At 43.6% G+C, this 18,465-nt stretch overlaps 1 protein-coding gene across 5 annotated transcripts in view; it reads left to right on the forward strand.

Annotated features, from left to right (window-relative positions):
* RNF40 (ring finger protein 40) overlaps window positions 1-18,465 on the forward strand; it is a 713,617-nt gene that overhangs the window by 329,998 nt on the left and 365,154 nt on the right. For all 5 annotated transcript variants that reach the window (XM_044086638.1, XM_044086641.1, XM_044086639.1 and 2 more), the window contains 3 exons: window positions 9,184-9,258; window positions 10,922-11,041; window positions 14,009-14,188. In XM_044086638.1, the coding sequence (XP_043942573.1) occupies window positions 9,184-9,258; window positions 10,922-11,041; window positions 14,009-14,188 (375 nt within the window). The remainder of the gene's footprint in view (window positions 1-9,183; window positions 9,259-10,921; window positions 11,042-14,008; window positions 14,189-18,465) is intronic.

Consider the following 18,465-nt stretch of genomic DNA (forward strand, 5'->3'; position numbering starts at 1 on the left):
GGAATTGCATTCGTTTTTGTTATTCCTTTCATGGAAAAACTGTGCCAGCTAACATTAGACCTCATTCCACCAGAGCCACAGCCACCTCCACAGCCTTCTTAAGAGGGGTGGCTACCAAGGACATTTTAGAAGCTGCTACATGGAGCTCCGTGCATACATTTTCCAAGCATTACAATTTACCTTTATATTCCAGATCCAGAGCAGGCTTTGCTACGGCAGTCCTGCAGGGCATTTTAGCTACACCATCCTTTACATAGATCCTCCACCCCCAGATTGGCTATGGTATTCTACCCATATGTGATGACTGCAGATGCATCCTTGAAGGACATAGTACAGTTTTGTACCTACCATAAATGTAGATGTCCAATAGGTATGCATCTGCAGTCAGGTTTTCCCTCCCTCCTTCCCCTCTTTGGTATTTATTGGGTACTTTTCCCTCTCATAGCTAGCTGGGGTTATCTATTATGGTGTATTTGTTTTATATATATATATATATATATATATATATATATATATATATATATATATATATTTCTGTGCATGTTTGGAATTTATTGCATTTCTCCAAATTTAGCCTTCCTTTGAGGGCACCTGGCATCTGGGGCAAGAAACACTGAGGAAGATGGCGTCGGCTGACGCTTTTATACCCCAGGCGCTCTGACGTCGGGGAAAGGGCGACATCAGCCGACGCCGGACCCAGGCTTTGGAATCCGGACGACCGAAGGGCTGCCTGAGGCAGGACAACCCATATGTGATGACTGCAGATGCATACCTATCGGACATCTACATTTATGGTAGGTACAAAACTGTACTTTCCATCCCTCCATCCACACCCTCAAATTGACAGCATGGCTGCTCCAGTTCCACGAATAGCCAGGTGTATTCCCTTATCCCCAGTGGTCAAACACATCTTAATTTCATCCCATAAACCTTCCACTCTGAAACTATTTCTAGCAAATGGAAAAGGTTTTCCCTTTGGGTTACGTATCGGAGCTTAGATCCATATACGGCTCCTTTAGAATCCATTTTATCCTTCCTAACAACAATTTTTCATGAAGGAGCGGCAACCGGTTCAATTAGCTGCCATTTCCAGTTTGCATTTTGGTTTCATGGGAAATCCAGTCATGCTGCACTCCTTGTGTAAAACTTTCTAAAAAGGAGTTTTTCTTCTCAGGCCCCCAATAAAACAACCATTAGAACCCTGGGACTTAAACTTAGTCCTCTCATCTTTTGATGTCTGCACCCTTTGAGCCATCCTCGTCGTCAGACTTTCTTGGTAGCCATAACATCTGCTAGGAGAGTTTCAGAACTACAAGCTCTAACTATTCGACCTCCTTACATTATCTTTCATAAGGATAGAGTCTCTGTCAGGACAAACCCTTCCTTTCTCCCTAAGGTATGCTCAGAACACTATCTGAATACCACCATTGAGCTACCTGTGTTTTTTCCAAACCACTCTAATAAATCAGAGTATAGACTACAACAGCTAGATGTCCACAGGATACTCAGGTTTTAAATACACAGGACTAAAGTATTCAGGAAATCTTATCAACTTTTTGTTTCCTTTTCTGACAAAAGGAAAGGCTTGCCTGTTTCTAAAATTACTCTTTCAAAATGGCTTTCGGATTGCATGTCCTGTACTTATCAACAAGCTGGTAGACCATTACCTGCTTGGGCTCTAGCTACTTCATGTGCCTTTAAATCTAGGCTTCCAATTGATACTATTTGTGCAGCAGCTATTTAGGCAAGACCACATATGTTTGTCACTCATTACAAATTGGATTTGGCCTCTCGGGACAGGTCATCCTTTGGGTTCACTGTGTTGAAGAGTCTCTTTGCTTGAGCCACCCAGGATAAATGTGCTAGGGATTCTGTCCCATTCAGCAAGAATTACTGCGAGGTAGGACTACATAACATAAAGAAGTTATGTACTTACCATAATGTTCTGTGTTTGTAGTCCATCTCGCCTATATTCTTGCGTCCCTCCCTCCAACCCCCTTCCTGTTTCTGGGGGATCTGGTGTACCTTTTTGGTGCTGCCTGACATTGTTCTTTTATTGTCCACCTGGAATGGATTATATTTCGAATCCTTTGCTGTATTTATACAGCTTCTTTCTTATTCTTACCTGATAGGGATTTATTGCTTTCTTGCAAACTAGATCTGGGGAATTGTCGTGAGGCACCATGGGATAGGGGCTAGCCTCGAGCCAGTGAAAGCTTTCGAGCTTTAGTATCGGCAGAGTCTGAGCCGAATATTGGCTCAGAACCCATCCAGCAAGAATATAGGTGAGATGGACTACAAACATGGAACGTTATGGTAAGTACATAACTTCCTTTTATGGGTTACTTTAATACTGACTTAGGTAGTCTACATCTCGGATAAGTCTACAGACGTCATAAATCTATATGGGCAAATACATTTCCAACTAGACTTGACAAGAAATCTAACAGAACCTCTTTACTGCATTGGATTTTAGCCAATAAAGCCTCTCTTGCCTACCAGTCAGGATGCCTTCCTGATAGTATTAGTGACCATCAACCTACCTACCTGGTCAGGCAAAATCTACACTCCCCTGAAAATACTGCACTTAGATATACATACAGCAAAAAAACTTTTCACCTCAAAAATTCATATCAGCCTTTGATTGCCCACCTTAAAACCCTCGCACTGGATGCCGCTGTGTCATACTTTAATAATACGATTCTTGACATGCTCAATAACCATGCACCCAATAGAACCTTTAGAATCAAGTCAAGCTGCGCTCCCTGGTTAACAAAGGAAACATGTCTACTTCTTAAAACTAGGGATAAGGCTTGGGTAAATTACCAGTCTAACAAAAAACAAACCACCTTAGCATCCTATTGGCAACTGAGAAACAAATGTAAATAGGTTAAAAATGATAAACAAGCTTGTTTTATTACAACCCAACACAAATATAAAAACAATTCCAAAAAATTTTGGGCTTCCATAAATCAACTTCTACTGCCAAGTCAGTCCACATCTTCAACACCTGCTGTACAAATAAGATAGACAGTATAGCCTCTCAGTTCAATACATACTTTACAAACTCTGTACTTACTCTACCCAAAACAAACATCACTACTTACTATTCCCAGTGATCCAAAAGACCCAACTAATACCTTCTCTTTAAACTCATGCAAACCAGTGTCATAAAAAAATTACTTAAACTTAAAAATCTTCTCTTGCTGCTGATAAACTACCTTCTAACTATCTCAAGGTAGCTGCTGACGCAATCTGTTATCCTGTTTCTATTTTAATCAACCGCTCCTTAAACAGTATGTGCCCAAAATATGGAAAATAACTCGTATCACACCACTTCACAAGGGGGGGCTCCTGTTTTGAACTTTCCAGTTTTAGGTCAATAGCAGTCTTATCTCCACTATCAAAAATATTAGAAAAATGTGTTCATTCCCAGTTCCTGAACTATCTGTCAAGCAACCTATTAACAAATTCCCGACGCATTCAACCACCCCACAGCACTACTAAGTTTCACAAATGCTATCAACCAATGCAGAAATAATGGTGATCTGGTGTCCGCCATATTCCTTGATATCTTGATATGTCCAAAGCATTTGACACTGTGTCCCATCGAAATCTACTCAATAAACTCTCATCCCTTAGTCAGCCATTCAGCCATCACATGGTTTCATAGTTACCTACTTGAAAGACAACAAGCTGTAAAATGAAACATGATTTCTCATCACCACTACCTGTTCCACTAGGTGTTCTACAAGGCTCCATCTTGGGTCCACTCCATTTCAGCATATTCACCAATAAAGTGTACACAGTCCCCTAACAAGCTGCAGTCCTACAGTGTGCTAATGACTCTACCCTCATCTGTTAAGCCCCCTCACTTTCTACGCTCCAGAAGATAACCCATCTTTCCTTCACAGCAGTAGAGTCTTGGCTCTCTGAATCATAGTAAGTACCAGACTGTCTGCCCGAGGGCATCTATAAGCCTAGCCAGAATGTGTTGGCTTTCACCGCCCCCTTAGACTAGTTCCCTGTGCCTCTGTCCAGCAGAGCCACTGCAGTGATCCCTGGGGTAAATTTTCTGTTTCTCATCCACTCGTCAAGGTTTCTGTTGAAGAGTGTTAGTGAGGGGCTCTGCCTAATGTAGATTGGAATCCTGTTCCAAAGCATGGGGAGTCTTTGGAACAGGAATCTATCCCTCCAGCACATCCTGTTTATCGTTGTGGTGAGGTTTAGATCCCTAGAGTGTGTGGCTCTTGGGGATTTGTTGCCTTGTATGTCAGACAGAGATCACCTCTGAGTAAGCGGTATGCAACCGAGTACAGCTGGAGTTTCTTCAGTTGGGCTGCATAGGGCATCTGTTTGAGGCCAGTAATCCTCTTGGTGAGGTACTTCTGTGGTCTTTCCAGCTGTTGCAGGTGTCTTGTAAGGTACATCCCAAATGGGGCATTGTACTCTATGATGGGTCTGATGAGTGATACGTAGCGGGGCACAATAACCTCTTTTGTTCTAGATGCAAACCCTTTTGTGATTAGGTGGGCCACATAGAAGGATTTTCTAACCACCTTGGCAATATGATTATCAAAGGAGAGATTACGATCTACTTGGGTCCCCAGATCCCTTATTACATTTTCTGTATTTAAGGGACTACCACATATGTGGTAGTTCACGGGTTCTTTGTTTTTTCCAAAGGGGATGACTACTCTTATGATTTTCTTAAGTAGAAAAACCTCAGACCTCCAGTTCCCCTTTCCGATAATTTCTAACACCAACATAGAACCTGTTGCACCCACCAAGCTACTTGGAGTCACAATTGACAATAGTATGGCATTTGACAGACACTGGTCTCTCACTATTAAAAATGCTCATATAAGACTAGGTTATCTTTACAGAATTGAACCTTATCTCACCAACACCTCAAGAACGACTGTTGCTAGAACTCGCCTACTTTCTACTCTTCTTTATGCCTCTCCTATTTTCATCATCCTCAAAAAAGCTGAACTAACAAAGCTTGATGCCTTTTAAAATAAATTTGTCAGATTTGCTACCAATTCACCATGTAGATCTCATCACTGCACTGCCCTACGCCAACTAAACTGGCTAGAGCTACCTAATTACCTCTTAACCAGTTGTCTATGGCCCATATACCAATCTGATAAGTGATCTGCACCCTGTAATCTACTTCAGCCACAAACTAACAGAAGACATATAGATCATCTGACAAATATCTGTTATACATCTGAGAAGCTAACAGTTACTATGGAGATGCCGTTTACTCTAATCGAATCTGCGTGATTTGAAACTTAATCCCCCAGCACTTCCTAACCATTGCCAGTCCAGCACAGTTCAAAATACTCCCAAAATCTCACCTGTTTAACTCTTGGCTTTAATCTTATTTAACTCCTGGCTGTTTCTCTATACATTCTTCTGCAGAGTAATGTGTACTGCGGTGGTGGTGCTGCGGTAGCGTTGTCGCCTCACAGTAAGACGTTGTCCTGTTCGATTCTCAGCTAGAGGGTCTTCTGTGTGACATGCGTGAATGGGTGTACCTTCGTTGAAGGTTGTGCATCAGAGCTGGCAACTCGGCACGTAAAAAATCTACTACCGATCATTAGCGGACTGGAGTTCTGCTGTGGCGACCCCTAACCAGGAAAAGCCGAAAAACACAACAACATTTTCCAAATGTGCGTAAGTCAAACTTATCTTCACTACATTTCCCCACTGTTCACATCTTCAGTCTGTCCTGTATGTTCTTTACACCCCTCTCACTTTCACCCTATTTTTCCTTTTCTACATCTTAGTCAGTGTCTGTTTAATCAAAACATGTGGAACATGTAAAACACACGATGTATTGTTTAACACAATAAATATGTATTATTAAAACTGTTGTTTTTATGTTTTTTTTTCTACTCCTTTTGCTCTAATTTCCTCATTTACAAGTTTTTTTTATAACTTTGTTATGCTACTTTGTTATTGGGGCTTCCCCTGGGTCTCCGCTGAAAATGGGCCTGTGCCCAGTCAGATTATCCCGGTTAACAAACATCAAATAAAATAAATAAAATGAGGTAGGTGCAGTCATGCCGTACTACCTCAGCCTGAGAATACTTGGACTGAACTCCTAAAGAAGACAATTGGCCTAGCCTGCAGTTGTGTTAGAAGCTCTGAAGAAAGCCTGTCACTTGCTCTAAAATTGTATTGCAAGCTCCATTTTACTGTACAGCTGCATTATCGGTCACTCAGACTTAATCTGTATAGTAGTGTAGATTCCCTTCACTGCACCTTGACTGTGAGAAACGCTTAGCAGTTGTGTTCCAGCACCCTGCCTGAAGCCCCAACAGGTGCCCAGTACTGTGTCCATGATTGAAACCCTAAAGTGGGATTATTTGTTCTCTAAGTTCTTCATGGTAGTCTGAAGCAGGTTTAGCCATGGCACACAGTAGCCTTGAATTAAGGCATCCGGAAACCACTCAGAATTAGTACTCATCAATATAGAAGGCAGCATCACAGTATTGTGTAACCCTGGCTAATACACAGCCATGCCACTATAGATGTGACTCATGTCCTGAAACAAGCACACTTGCTGTACCCTGTTCCCTTTAGTGATGTCCAGCTTTGTTATGATGAAGCACCTTGTCTAGTGTGAGACATTGTTTTGCTTCAGCCTGGCTTGTGTTTGTTTCAGTTTTTATGATTTTACTTTTGGAATGTCTTCTAGTTGTGTTTTTGTGATTAGTTTTATGCTACAGGCCCACCTGCAGTATGAAGTGCAGTTACTGTACTCTGTGTTTTTGTGATTAGTTTTATGCTACAGGCCCACCTGCAGTATGAAGTGCAGTTACTGTACTCTAGCCTTGAGGTAAGTCCAGGTGATGTAGACTGAAGCCCCACCACAGTGCAACCCCAAGGCAGGTACATTCACCTCCTCCTGTACCTCAGACCAGAGCCTTGAGAGAAGTACAGTCATATTCTGCAGCAGTAAATGAACATGTGGTGCAGAGTTTTATAATCTCTTACAGATGCCCTGAAGCACTCCTTCTACATTGATGCCAGCTGATGCCCTTGAAGCTCTCATTCTACACTCGTCAACTAAAGCCCTGAAGCACTCGTGCTATGCTCTTGCCAACTGATGCCCTGAAGCACTCATTCTACACTGTCACCAACTGGTGCCCTGAAGCACTCATTCTATACTGTCACCAACTGATGCCCTGAAGCACTCATTCCATGCTCTTGCCAATTGATTCCTTGGAGCACTCATTCCACACTTGCACCAACTGATGCCCTGGAGCACTCATTCCACACTCGCACCAACTGATGCCCTGAAGCGCTCATTCCACACTCGCGCCAACTGATGCCCTGAAGCACTCATTCCACACTCGCGCCAACTGATGCCCTGAAGCACTCATTCCACACTCGCGCCAACTGATGCCCTGAAGCACTCATTCCACACTCGAACCAACTGATTCCCTGAAGCACTCATTCCACACTCGAACCAACTGATTCCCTGAAGCACTCATTCCACACTCGAGCCAACTGATGCCCTGGAGCACTCATTCCACGCTCTTGCCAACTGATGCCCTGGAGCGCTCATTCCACACTTGCGCCAACTGATGCCCTGGAGCACTCATTCCACACTTATGCTAACTGATGCCCTGGAGCACTCATTCCACACTTACGCTAACTGATGCCCTGGAGCACTCATTCCACACTCGAGCCAACCGATGCCCTGGAGCACTCATTCCACGCTCTTGCCAACTGATGCCCTGGAGCACTCATTCCACACTTGCGCCAACTGATGCCCTGGAGCACTCATTCCACACTCGCACCAACTGATGCCCTGGAGCACTCATTCCACACTCGCACCAACTGATGCCCTGGAGCACTCATTCCACACTCGCACCAACTGATGCCCTGGAGCACTCATTCCACACTCGCGCCAACTGATGCCCTGGAGCACTCATTCCACACTCGAGCCAACTGATGCCCTAAAGCACTCATTCCACACTCGAGCCAACTGATGCCCTGAAGCACTCATTCCACACTCGAGCCAACGGATGCCCTGAAGCACTCATAATGTACTGTCTCCCCGATTGCCCTGAAGCTGCCATTTCCAAATCACAGCCCTAACAGGTTCACCATTCCCCTTCCTCTGTGTGTTTATATCTGATAATGTGTTCAACATTAACCTGCCTGTGTATATGCTGATGGCAGGTTCACTGTTCCCCTGTATGTATATCTGCTGGTGGTGACATGTTCACCATTCCACTGCCTGCATATATGCTGGTGAGATGTTCGCCATTCCCCTGCTTGTGTATCTGTTGATGGCATGTGAATGTGTGTGTGTGTGTGTGTGTGTGTGTGTGTGTGAATATGTGTGTGTGTATATGTATATATATATATATATATATATATATATATATATATATATATATATATATATAAAAATATAAATGCACACAATTATACATACATTTATATGTGTGTGTGTGTGTGTGTGTATATATATATATATATATATATATATGTATGTTTATATGGAGATTATATGTAATGTATACACATCTGTATACAAGTACTTTGGTGACATGTTCACCATTCCCTTGTCTGTGTTATTGCTTGGTGGCATGTCCACCATTCACTTGCTGGTGTATCTCTTGCTGGCTCGTTCACCACTATAATGTCTGTATACCTCGTTGTCATGTTTGTGCATCAGGTACCTATATATCTACTGGCATCATTCACCAGTCAAGAGCATGAACTATTTTTTGTTTTTAGCATTTGCCATTTTGTTTTTGTGTGTTCAGTCAAAATGTACATACATTGCTGTTGGTAACTTATTCTGTACTCCTTTGTTTGTAGTGTACTCATTAGTATAGAACCTGTTGGTAGCATGTGTGTATGGGAATGTGTTTATTCCTTCTTTGTATGTTTGTTGCTTGTATATTCATTCAGATGATATTGTGTGCCTTTTGGTTTCATTCTCACAAGTTGAGTGCTTACCCATGTTAGCAAGGTGTTTTATCAGTTTGCTGTCTACATATTTGCTGTTCATATGCTTAGATTTTCTTATGACTGCAGCATTTCACAGGTTTTGTTGCTAGCATTTCTTAATGTGTTTTCTTTTATAGTAGCATATTATTCTTACAGCATTATTTTGAGTTGCATCTTTATTTTTTTCTCTCCCCTTTTCAGTTAAATGCAGGGTATCATGCAGCTGGAGGTTCTGGTGGATTCCAGGGTGGGCAGACCACCATGAGCATGCAGAAGGTAAGCTTGAGTATTTTTTGCATTAATGTGTGCATTCAGTTAGTTGTAATTCACATTTCTTGTTGGACTGAATGTCCTCTTCGGCAACACATTTATCAAGATCAGGAGCAATCCTGTTGTTGATGAAAGCACAGAATGATGAAGTCTTAAGGCATACCTGCACAGAATTAATGAAATAAGCCTCCACACAACACAGCGCAGAAGAATATGAACTTGCAGCTGTTTGCAGCAGAATATGTGGCTCCTGGAACAGCCAGATGTCCTGAGTGGGAGGTGTCACTTTCTCCACTCACCAGTGAAAGTGAATGTAGATTGTTCCCTGTGCTTTCCTGTCACCAGTTGCCATTTTTACTGTTGATTTACTGTTCTAACACTTGGAACCCACTGAACAAAGAATGCATTGCCGTGGCTCTGTAGTGCAGATGGATGGAGCCCACACTGCAACTCGTATGGCTGTTTGACCTAATCACTGGAGGAGAGCAATCTGACCAGGGGATTAATGGCAGGCCATATGCTCCCTTTTACCTCTCAAGGGGGACAGTGTAGTAGTATGCATGGTCCTGGGGGAGACCGGGATCACTGATGAAGATGCCATTTTGCACAGTAAAGAGGAAGATAGCTTGACAGGTATATCACTGCAGCGGTGGCATATGGCTTTTCATAACACACACACACACACACACACACACACACACACACACACACACACACACACACACACACACACACACACACACACACACACACACGCACGCACCATGCCCCACTTGGTGGCCTAGTCTGTCTGTTTTGGGAGTTTAGAGATTGCCCTTTATTAGCACAACACCCAGTTACTGTTCCCCAGTGCAGCACCATTGTTGCTGGGGTCTCTTTTCTATGTCACTTTCCCTACTTCCATGATTCAGATAACTGATTCACCAATTACTGGTAGGGGCCAGTGGTCTTAATTCAAGAGTAAGAGTGATCTGGAGAACAGTGATCATTGAGGTAAATAAGTGGAACTGGTGGCAGATATCTTGCTTACCACAAGGGTCACTGTGACCGCATCCATTATCTGTGTCAAAAAGTCTTTGAAGAGAGTAATTCCAGATCCTACCACGTTTTTGGTTTGGCGCTGAATTGCACACAAACTGAGACTTACTGAATGACGGGTATCAAAAGGGCTGCGTGTCCTTTTCCTTCCGACCACTCGGATGTCCTCTAATGCTACAGATGCACACACCTTCACTCCTGAATTTTTTGAGGGCCTGCCCCTCAGTACTACCACTGTCTTATTTTCTTGGCTGCTCATCTTTCCTTCCTACTGTGATGTCCTATAATGCTGCAGGTGCATACACCTTCACTCTTGAATTCTTTGATGGCCTGCACCTCAGTGCTACCACTCTTGTTTGGTTGGCTGCCCATCATGATCTCTGGCCATTACTAAGTACACAGGCACCCCCCTAGTAGTGCTGACTGATAGTCGTATAATCCTTATGGCTCCTACTGATGCAGCCAGTTCACTTATCTTAAACCAGGTTACTGATGTTGCACAAATGAACATCAGCAGACAAAATAAGTACCTTGACTTTAGTTTCACATTTTTATGAACTGTTCGGTTTTCAGCCATTCCTGTGTCTTGAAATTGTTGTTTTTCTGTAACTGTTTTCTGATGTTTTTGTAGTTTGAAATGCTTAATGCCGAGTTGGAAGAAAACCAGGAGCATGCGAACAGCAGGATGGCAGAACTAGAAAAGCTTCAACAGGAGCTGCAAGAAGCTGTACGGGAAAATGAGAAGCTAAAGGTGAGAGCTTGGTGACACTTCCAAGCTGCGCGCCTGTCTGAAGACTAACTTTGTCATTGTTTGTACAGCGCATGTGTTTACAAGACAGTTGTATGTACCTGTATTTGCTACAAGTGTTTTCAGCCATGTCTGTCTCTGTATAGTGTTTGCCTCTGTTTAACTGCAGTATGTCCCTCTTCAGATATGGTTGGTTTGCTTGTATTTACTGGTATGTCTTTGTACAGATATAGTTTGCTTGTATTTATTGACTATTTGACATTGTGCGTCAGTGTGTTGATGGAGAAGTCTCATGGGACTCGAGTGCTTTTTTAAGATGCAACAGAAAAGGAAAAGTTATCACTTAGGGTTGCATAGTATATATGCAGTAACTTTGAGGTGAAAACCTGAGTCGCCATATTCATAGCACAGTGCTGTGACAGTTGTACTGTACAGCTTATTTCATTTCATATAATTTGCTGTAGAGCAGATTTTGGTACTTTGTTCTTATTGGTAGGAAGGCAGTGCTCCGTTTGAAATTCTGGAGGTTGCATTGATGGCTCATTTCCTGGCATAATGCTGGTATTTTGCTCATGCTGGTGTGAGAAAAGACACGATAATATAACTGTGGTACTGTGCTCAGATGGTATTTGGTACATGCGAAAAGAGGAAATGTAAATTGTTTGCTTTTTGTGCACTTATCAGTGATTGTGTAATATTTTTAGGTTAATCACCGACTACTCACTCTTGCTTTTGCTAGATTCAGATCATGTGACTGTGGATCGAGTTGTCAGAATACAGCTGTTGTCCTTGCAGTACTCTGTCTATAGGTTCGACTCCTGGCATTTTAGAGCAGTAGTCTGGTAAAGCTGTATCACTTGGAAGTTGTGACGTGGACTACCACTGTCGTGGTATGTTGAACACGCCGTTACCAGGTGCTGTAAGTCTAAATCTTGGTGTGTAGATGAAAAGAGTGAGATTAACTTTCTTCCCCAGCACGCAGTGATCTCTGAATTCTCAGTGGTACGCATGACTGTCAGGCTGGGCTATGAATGCTTGATCTGGGGGGGTCATGCTTTTGCCTGCTGATTATGATGATGTTGCTCACTGGCTGACCCCTGGCAGAGGCTAGGTGAAGTCCACCTGTGTACCTTCCCACAGTGTAATGAAGGGAAGGCATGGGTGTCTTTGCTTCTTTTCAGGGTACATGTTGTTACACATTCTGTTTATGTCTGAATTAGTTTGAAAGTAAAGGAGGGATTAAATCAAGTGGGTTTGTGCACAAATGTCTGCCAACCCCCTCTGCCTTGGATGAGGTACAGGTCCTCAGGGTGAGAGACTGGATATCCTTATAGATGGCTCAACCCCCTCTGCCTTGGATGAGGCACAGGTCCTCAGGGTGAGAGATTGGATCTCCTTATAGACGGCTCACCCCCCTCTGCCTTGGATGAGGTACAGGTCCTCAGGGTGAGAGATTGGATCTCCTTATAGACCACTCAGCCCCCTCTGCCTTGGATGAGGTACAGGTCCTCAGGGTGAGAGATTGGATCTCTTTATAGACTGCTCAACCCCCTCTGCCTTGGATGAGGTACAGGTCCTCAGGTTGAGAGATGGGATCTCCTTATAGATGGCTCTGCCTTGGATGAGTTACAGGTCCGCAGGGTGAGAGATTGGATCTCCTTATAGACGGCTCAACCCCCTCTGCCTTGGATGAGGTACAGGTCCTCAGGGTGAGACTGGATCTCCTTCTAGATGGCTCAACCCCCTCTGCCTTGGTTGAGGTACAGATCCTCAGGGTGAGAGATTGGATCTCCTTATAGATGGCTCAACCCCCTCTGCCTTGGATGAGGTACAGGTCCTCAGGGTGAGATTGGATCTTCTTATAGATGGCTCAACTCCCTCTGCCTTGGATGAGGTACAGGTCCTCAGGTTGAGAGATGGGATCTCCTTATAGATGGCTCAACCCCCTCTGCCTTGGATGAGTTACAGGTCCGCAGGGTGAGAGATTGGATCTCCTTATAGACGGCTCAACCCCCTCTGCCTTGGATGAGGTACAGGTCCTCAGTGTGAGAGATTGGATCTCCTTCTAGACGGCTCAACACCCTCTGCCTTGGTTGAGGTACAGGTCCTCAGGGTGAGAGACTGGATCTCCTTCTAGACGGCTCAACACCCTCTGCCTTCTCCTTCTAGACGGCTCAACACCCTCTGCCTTGGTTGAGGTACAGGTCCTCAGGGTGAGAGACTGGATCTCCTTCTAGATGGCTCAACACCCTCTGCCTTGGTTGAGGTACAGATCCTCAGGGTGAGAGATTGGATCTCCTTATAGATGGCTCAACCCCCTCTGCCTTGGATGAGGTACAGGTCCTCAGGGTGAGATTGGATCTTCTTATAGATGGCTCAACTCCCTCTGCCTTGGATGAGGTACAGGTCTTCAGGGTGAGAGTTTGGATCTCCTTATAGACGGCTCAACCCCCTCTGCCTTGGATGAGGTACAGGTCCTCAGGATGAGAGATTGGATCTCCTTAAAGACGGCTCAATCCACTCTGCCTTGGATGAGGTACAGGTCCTCAGGATGAGGGATTGGATCTTCTTATAGACGGCTCAAGAATCACAGTCCCCTGAGTGCATTTTTGTTGTGGTTTACAAAGGGGCTGCTGTGATGGAGTGGGGTTAACACACTCTTTGGCACATTGAAGAGTTAGGAGACTGTGACAGTGGATTGTAAATGGAAACAATTGGGCCGTACTGGGGGGCTCATTGGTTGCTTTTATCTCTGTTAAGGGAAGTAAACATGTTTGATTGCAAAACATTTGCAATTATATTCATGATGAATTAGATACCAAAACTCTTGTGTGTTTTTTTCATTTCACAGTATTACTTTATTGCTTGTAATCTGCTTTCATGGTTCAAATGTCACTTTTCACATGAAGAGAATTTGTTGGGTTTTATGAAAATACAAAAAAGGATGAAAATGGTGTTTTATGTTCACAGATGGACCTGCTAAACTTCCCGGAGATCATGGTGAAAGAGACCGGAGAGTTCAAATGTCTGCAGGCACAGTTCTCCTTGCTTTATAATGAGAGCCTGCAGGTCAAAACACAGCTGGACGAAGCACGGGCCTTGCTGATGACCACAAAAAATGCCCACTTGCGGCACATCGAGCACATGGAAGTAAGTGGTAACACCGTTCTCTTGTAACTGGGGAAGGGGGTGCAAATCTTTTTTTCTTCTTTTTTATTGGACAGCAGTACATGTATGGTTATTACACTACTGTGGAAAATACCTTAATAGGGAAGGTGGTGGTGACAGTAGTACCCATCACTGAGATGTAAGAGCACCTGCATAAATTTTAGCGATGCAGCTTAGTTTGCCATTAATCAAGAGTAAGGGGGGATAGTATGTATCTGTTTTAGGATGCAACTTGTCATTACAGAAAAACAACAACCAAAAAATGTTAAATTGATTATATTGTGCTGTGGCTGTATATAAATATTTTGATGCCTATTGGTGTAAATCTGATTTTTCTCTTGTGCTGATTACTTACCTCTGTTTGTACATCAGTAATGAGTACTGGTACTTACTCAGTTTGTTGATATCTGTTAACATATGCCATTTAACTGGCACAGGATGCTTGGAAAGCAGGAATTTATGTGGGGAGATGCAGCTGAGAGACTGTTGCTCTGCTATCATATTTCTGGGTAAGGTGGTTTATGAGGCACTAGTCAGTCATCACCCCCCCCCCCCGTGTCTGACCTCCAGTAACATGCAGATGTCCCAGGTGTGACGGTGTGGACTTGCACCCTGAGCACCTTTCAACATCATTGTGAAGCTGACCATCATTGCTTTGGGTGGGGGTAATTTGCCAGTTTTGTTGCCTGCTGTGGCAGCTGAGGTCAGCAGTTATGAAACTGTGTGCATAGGGTTTTGGGTGGAAAAACAGAGTATGAAACCTTGATGCTGAAACTGGGCTGATAGATAAATAAATAATCACATAGATGAAGAAAAACCATTTGAGTTATTAAGAAAAAGTGTAACTGTGTGCTCAGTGTACTTCTGTATGGTTTTGGAACGCTATTACAGACTGCACTTATCCATGCCATGGATGTGCACAGTCCAAAACTGTACAAGTCTTGTAGTATCCTTTCACAGCAGTGTTTGACTTGTTTATCTGTAGCCTAGCTGTCACCTGCTTGCCTTAGTTTAGATGCAGACCTGGCCATTACCTTGTATGACCTTGATCGGACAGTGTACCTGCTCATCATGTACGTGCACCTTTAATGAATTGACTGCACTCTTGTCATTCTGATTCCCAGTACTAAAACTGCCTTAATCTACATTTGTGCACTTCCTCTGTGCCTGTCTGTAGTCAGTAGCAAGCGTGCTGTACCTTTGTTCAGACTTCATGCTAATGAGGAATGCAGGTTATTTCTCTGTTTACGTACTTTAGTTACATTGGTGCATTACCCGTGGTGGTGGTGCTGCGGTAGCGTTGTCGCCTCACAGTAAGACGCTGTCCGGTTCGATTCTCAGCTAGAGCGTCTTCTGCGTGGAGACATGCGTGAATGGGTGTAACTTCGTTGAAGGTTATGCATCAGGCCTGGCAAGCCGGTACGTAAAAATCAACTGCCAATCATTAGCCGACCGAAGTTCCGCTGTGGCAACCCCTAACCGGGAAAAGCCGAAAGACACAAGTTACATCGGTGCATTCTTCATCAAACCTTGTCCACAGAATACTGTAAATAACCCTTTCTGCATCAGAATATTAAAGCTTTTTGCATCAGGCAGTCACTTTTATAGCTTTTTTTTCATATGTGTATCAACATTTGTATTATAGTAAGATTTAGTTAATGTCAAGTTTTCTTTGCTTGGAGAAATTTAGCTGGGCAGTACCCATTTTCAAGTGGAGCCCATGGGAGAAAATATCCACAAACAGAAAAATCGCAAGAGTACTGGGAAAACAATTGATGCAGGCATTTAGAGAATAAATGTAATTTAGGTATTGTACATCAAAAGTCAGGCAAATGACGTTTAATACGCAATTAACAAGACTGTATCGTATACCAAATTAATTGCACTGAATGCTGGGAGAAGGAGAGGCATTACTAAATAATCCTAAGTGAAATGTAACACACACAACATGATGTTTTAGTTTGAAAGTAGCTAGAGGTGGAAAGACTGTGATTATAACGAACCAAAAATAAATGTGCTTGTATATGCAACGGGAATGAAAGTAATGGGAAGTAACCACTCAAACCAGCCTGGAAAACCACACGAACGATGTCAGTGGCAGTCAGAGACAAAATGAACTTGCAAAATAAATGCCAGACTGAAGGTGAAAGAGAAAAATATATGTAAATGTTTAATCAAAAGTCACAAAGCTTTCTGGAAAAATCCCATGTTCATCGTGTTACACTGCTGCAGTCATCACACTTGGCTTATCCTGCCATCAGGCGATCCCGCAGTCGACCCACGTTCCAAAGTCTTGGTCCGGCGTCGGTTGCTGTCGCTTCTTCCCTGACGTCAGTGTGCCAGGGGTATACAAGATGCAGCCGACGCCATTTTCTTCAGTCTTTCTTGCTGTGTGGTGCCCGATGCAAAAGCAGTTCGCAAGTGCTGGTCGGCCTACTCCTGAGATTTGCATTCCGAATCCAGAACCAAAGTCTTCTACAAAGCTAAGTACCCCGTTGGGGAAACTTTTTCTTGCCTCAGACCGATGTCAGTAAAAGTTAATAATTGTATTTCTTGTGGGAAGCAAATACCTCATAAGGATTTCCATTCCTATTGTATCCCATGCCTAGGCCCAGACCACGACGTCACTGGTTGTCGGTTTTGTGCTCGGTTTAACAAGCGCACTATTAAATGTCTGTTTGATTTTTGCCCGACATTATTTTGGCAAAAATTCAATTACACCATGCCGTCGGAACAACCGATGACTGGAATACACAAAAAGCACAAAGACCAGGACAGGCATCCGAGGCCCAAAACTGACTACGAAGCCTCTGCTAGGCCAGTCGCCGGTTCTCCGATTTTCAGCGAGGCACCTTTGCAGCCCCTGACGACTGCTTCTTTAGAACCACAGGCCGCCTCTGACTCCCATGTGGAGATGGCTGGGCCTTCGGATACACCAGACTTCAGACCTACCGAGACTAACCCTTCTGAGGCCTCCGGAGTAGCTGAACAACCCGCAGCTTCAGAGGGTGTTTTCAGGCCTACTCAGTTAACCATTAAATCTTCTGCTAAATCTAAACCAAAGAAACTACTTCAGCATTCACCAGCACAGGCCTCCATGCCTAAGAAACAGATGCTCAAAATGGCCGAAGACCTAATTACTCTTATCAGGGGGTCTCACCCTCCTCCTGATAAAAGGCCTAGACAGGATGCAGACTATGACTTATCTGACTAGGAGTCCATCTCCTCAGATTCATCCTCAGACCTAGGGTACTCTTTACCCCCTTTTGAGGATTCTGATGCTGAGGAATCCATTCCTTCAGCCTCTCCACCAGAGGACTACTCCTTTGGGGAAACCTTACATACCATGCGGGAGTACTTCCATTGGGAGGGCCAGGATTACTCAGAATCCAAGAAAAGGCTCAGAGATTTCCTTTTATTACCTCAACACAGACCCCTTGCTATTCCACTAGTGTTAGATATTGTGGATAATGTGTATGTTGAATCCAGCTTAAATCCTGATTCTTTACCTCCAGCTCCAGTTAAGCCAGACAGATATTACAGAGTTCCTTACTCTCACAAATTCCTTTATGAAAGCCCTGTTGCTGACCCTGAAACTATTTCCCAGTGTCCCAGAGGGGTAAAGGCCTCTACAGCAAAAAATCCAGTCCCCTCTGATAGAGATTCCAGGGCATTAGACAGATGGGGAAAGAAAGTATACACATCTGCAACTTTAGCAATGAGAGCACTAAACTGCCAGTTTCACATGCTTAAATATCAGCAATATTTGATGTCTCAGTTGAAATAAAAAATGCTTCCAAATTCAGATCTTCCTAACTATAAGGAAATGCATGATTTATTGCATGCAGCTGAACAAGTGGGAAAACGTACTTTGCAATGTGGTTTTGATTCTTTAAAGGCCTCCTGTAGAGTAGCAGTTACAGGATCCATCATTAGAAGGCATGCTTGGTTAAAAGAACAGACCTTACCAGATCATGTTAAAGCAAAGTTATTGGATGCACCCTTGCAGCAGGATGTTTTATTTGGAGTTAAGGCAGAAGAGGTATTAAAGAAAATGGAGGATAAGGCAAAATCTATGCAAACGGTGAAGGATTTCTTACAGGTTCAGCCTCCTCGATTTAGCAGAAATTGGCCAACAAAGAATTGGTCCTTTCCAGTTTCAGACAGACCTCAAAGGGGCAGATACAGACGTCCAAGAGGCAGAGGTCAACCACAAGGTACTTACAGGCCTCGACAATGGGGTACTTCAACCCAGAAAG

This window comes from Protopterus annectens, chromosome 10.part0, assembly GCF_019279795.1.
Source record: "Protopterus annectens isolate FY-2018-M chromosome 10.part0, PAN1.0, whole genome shotgun sequence".
Taxonomy (NCBI): Eukaryota; Metazoa; Chordata; order Ceratodontiformes; family Protopteridae; genus Protopterus; species Protopterus annectens.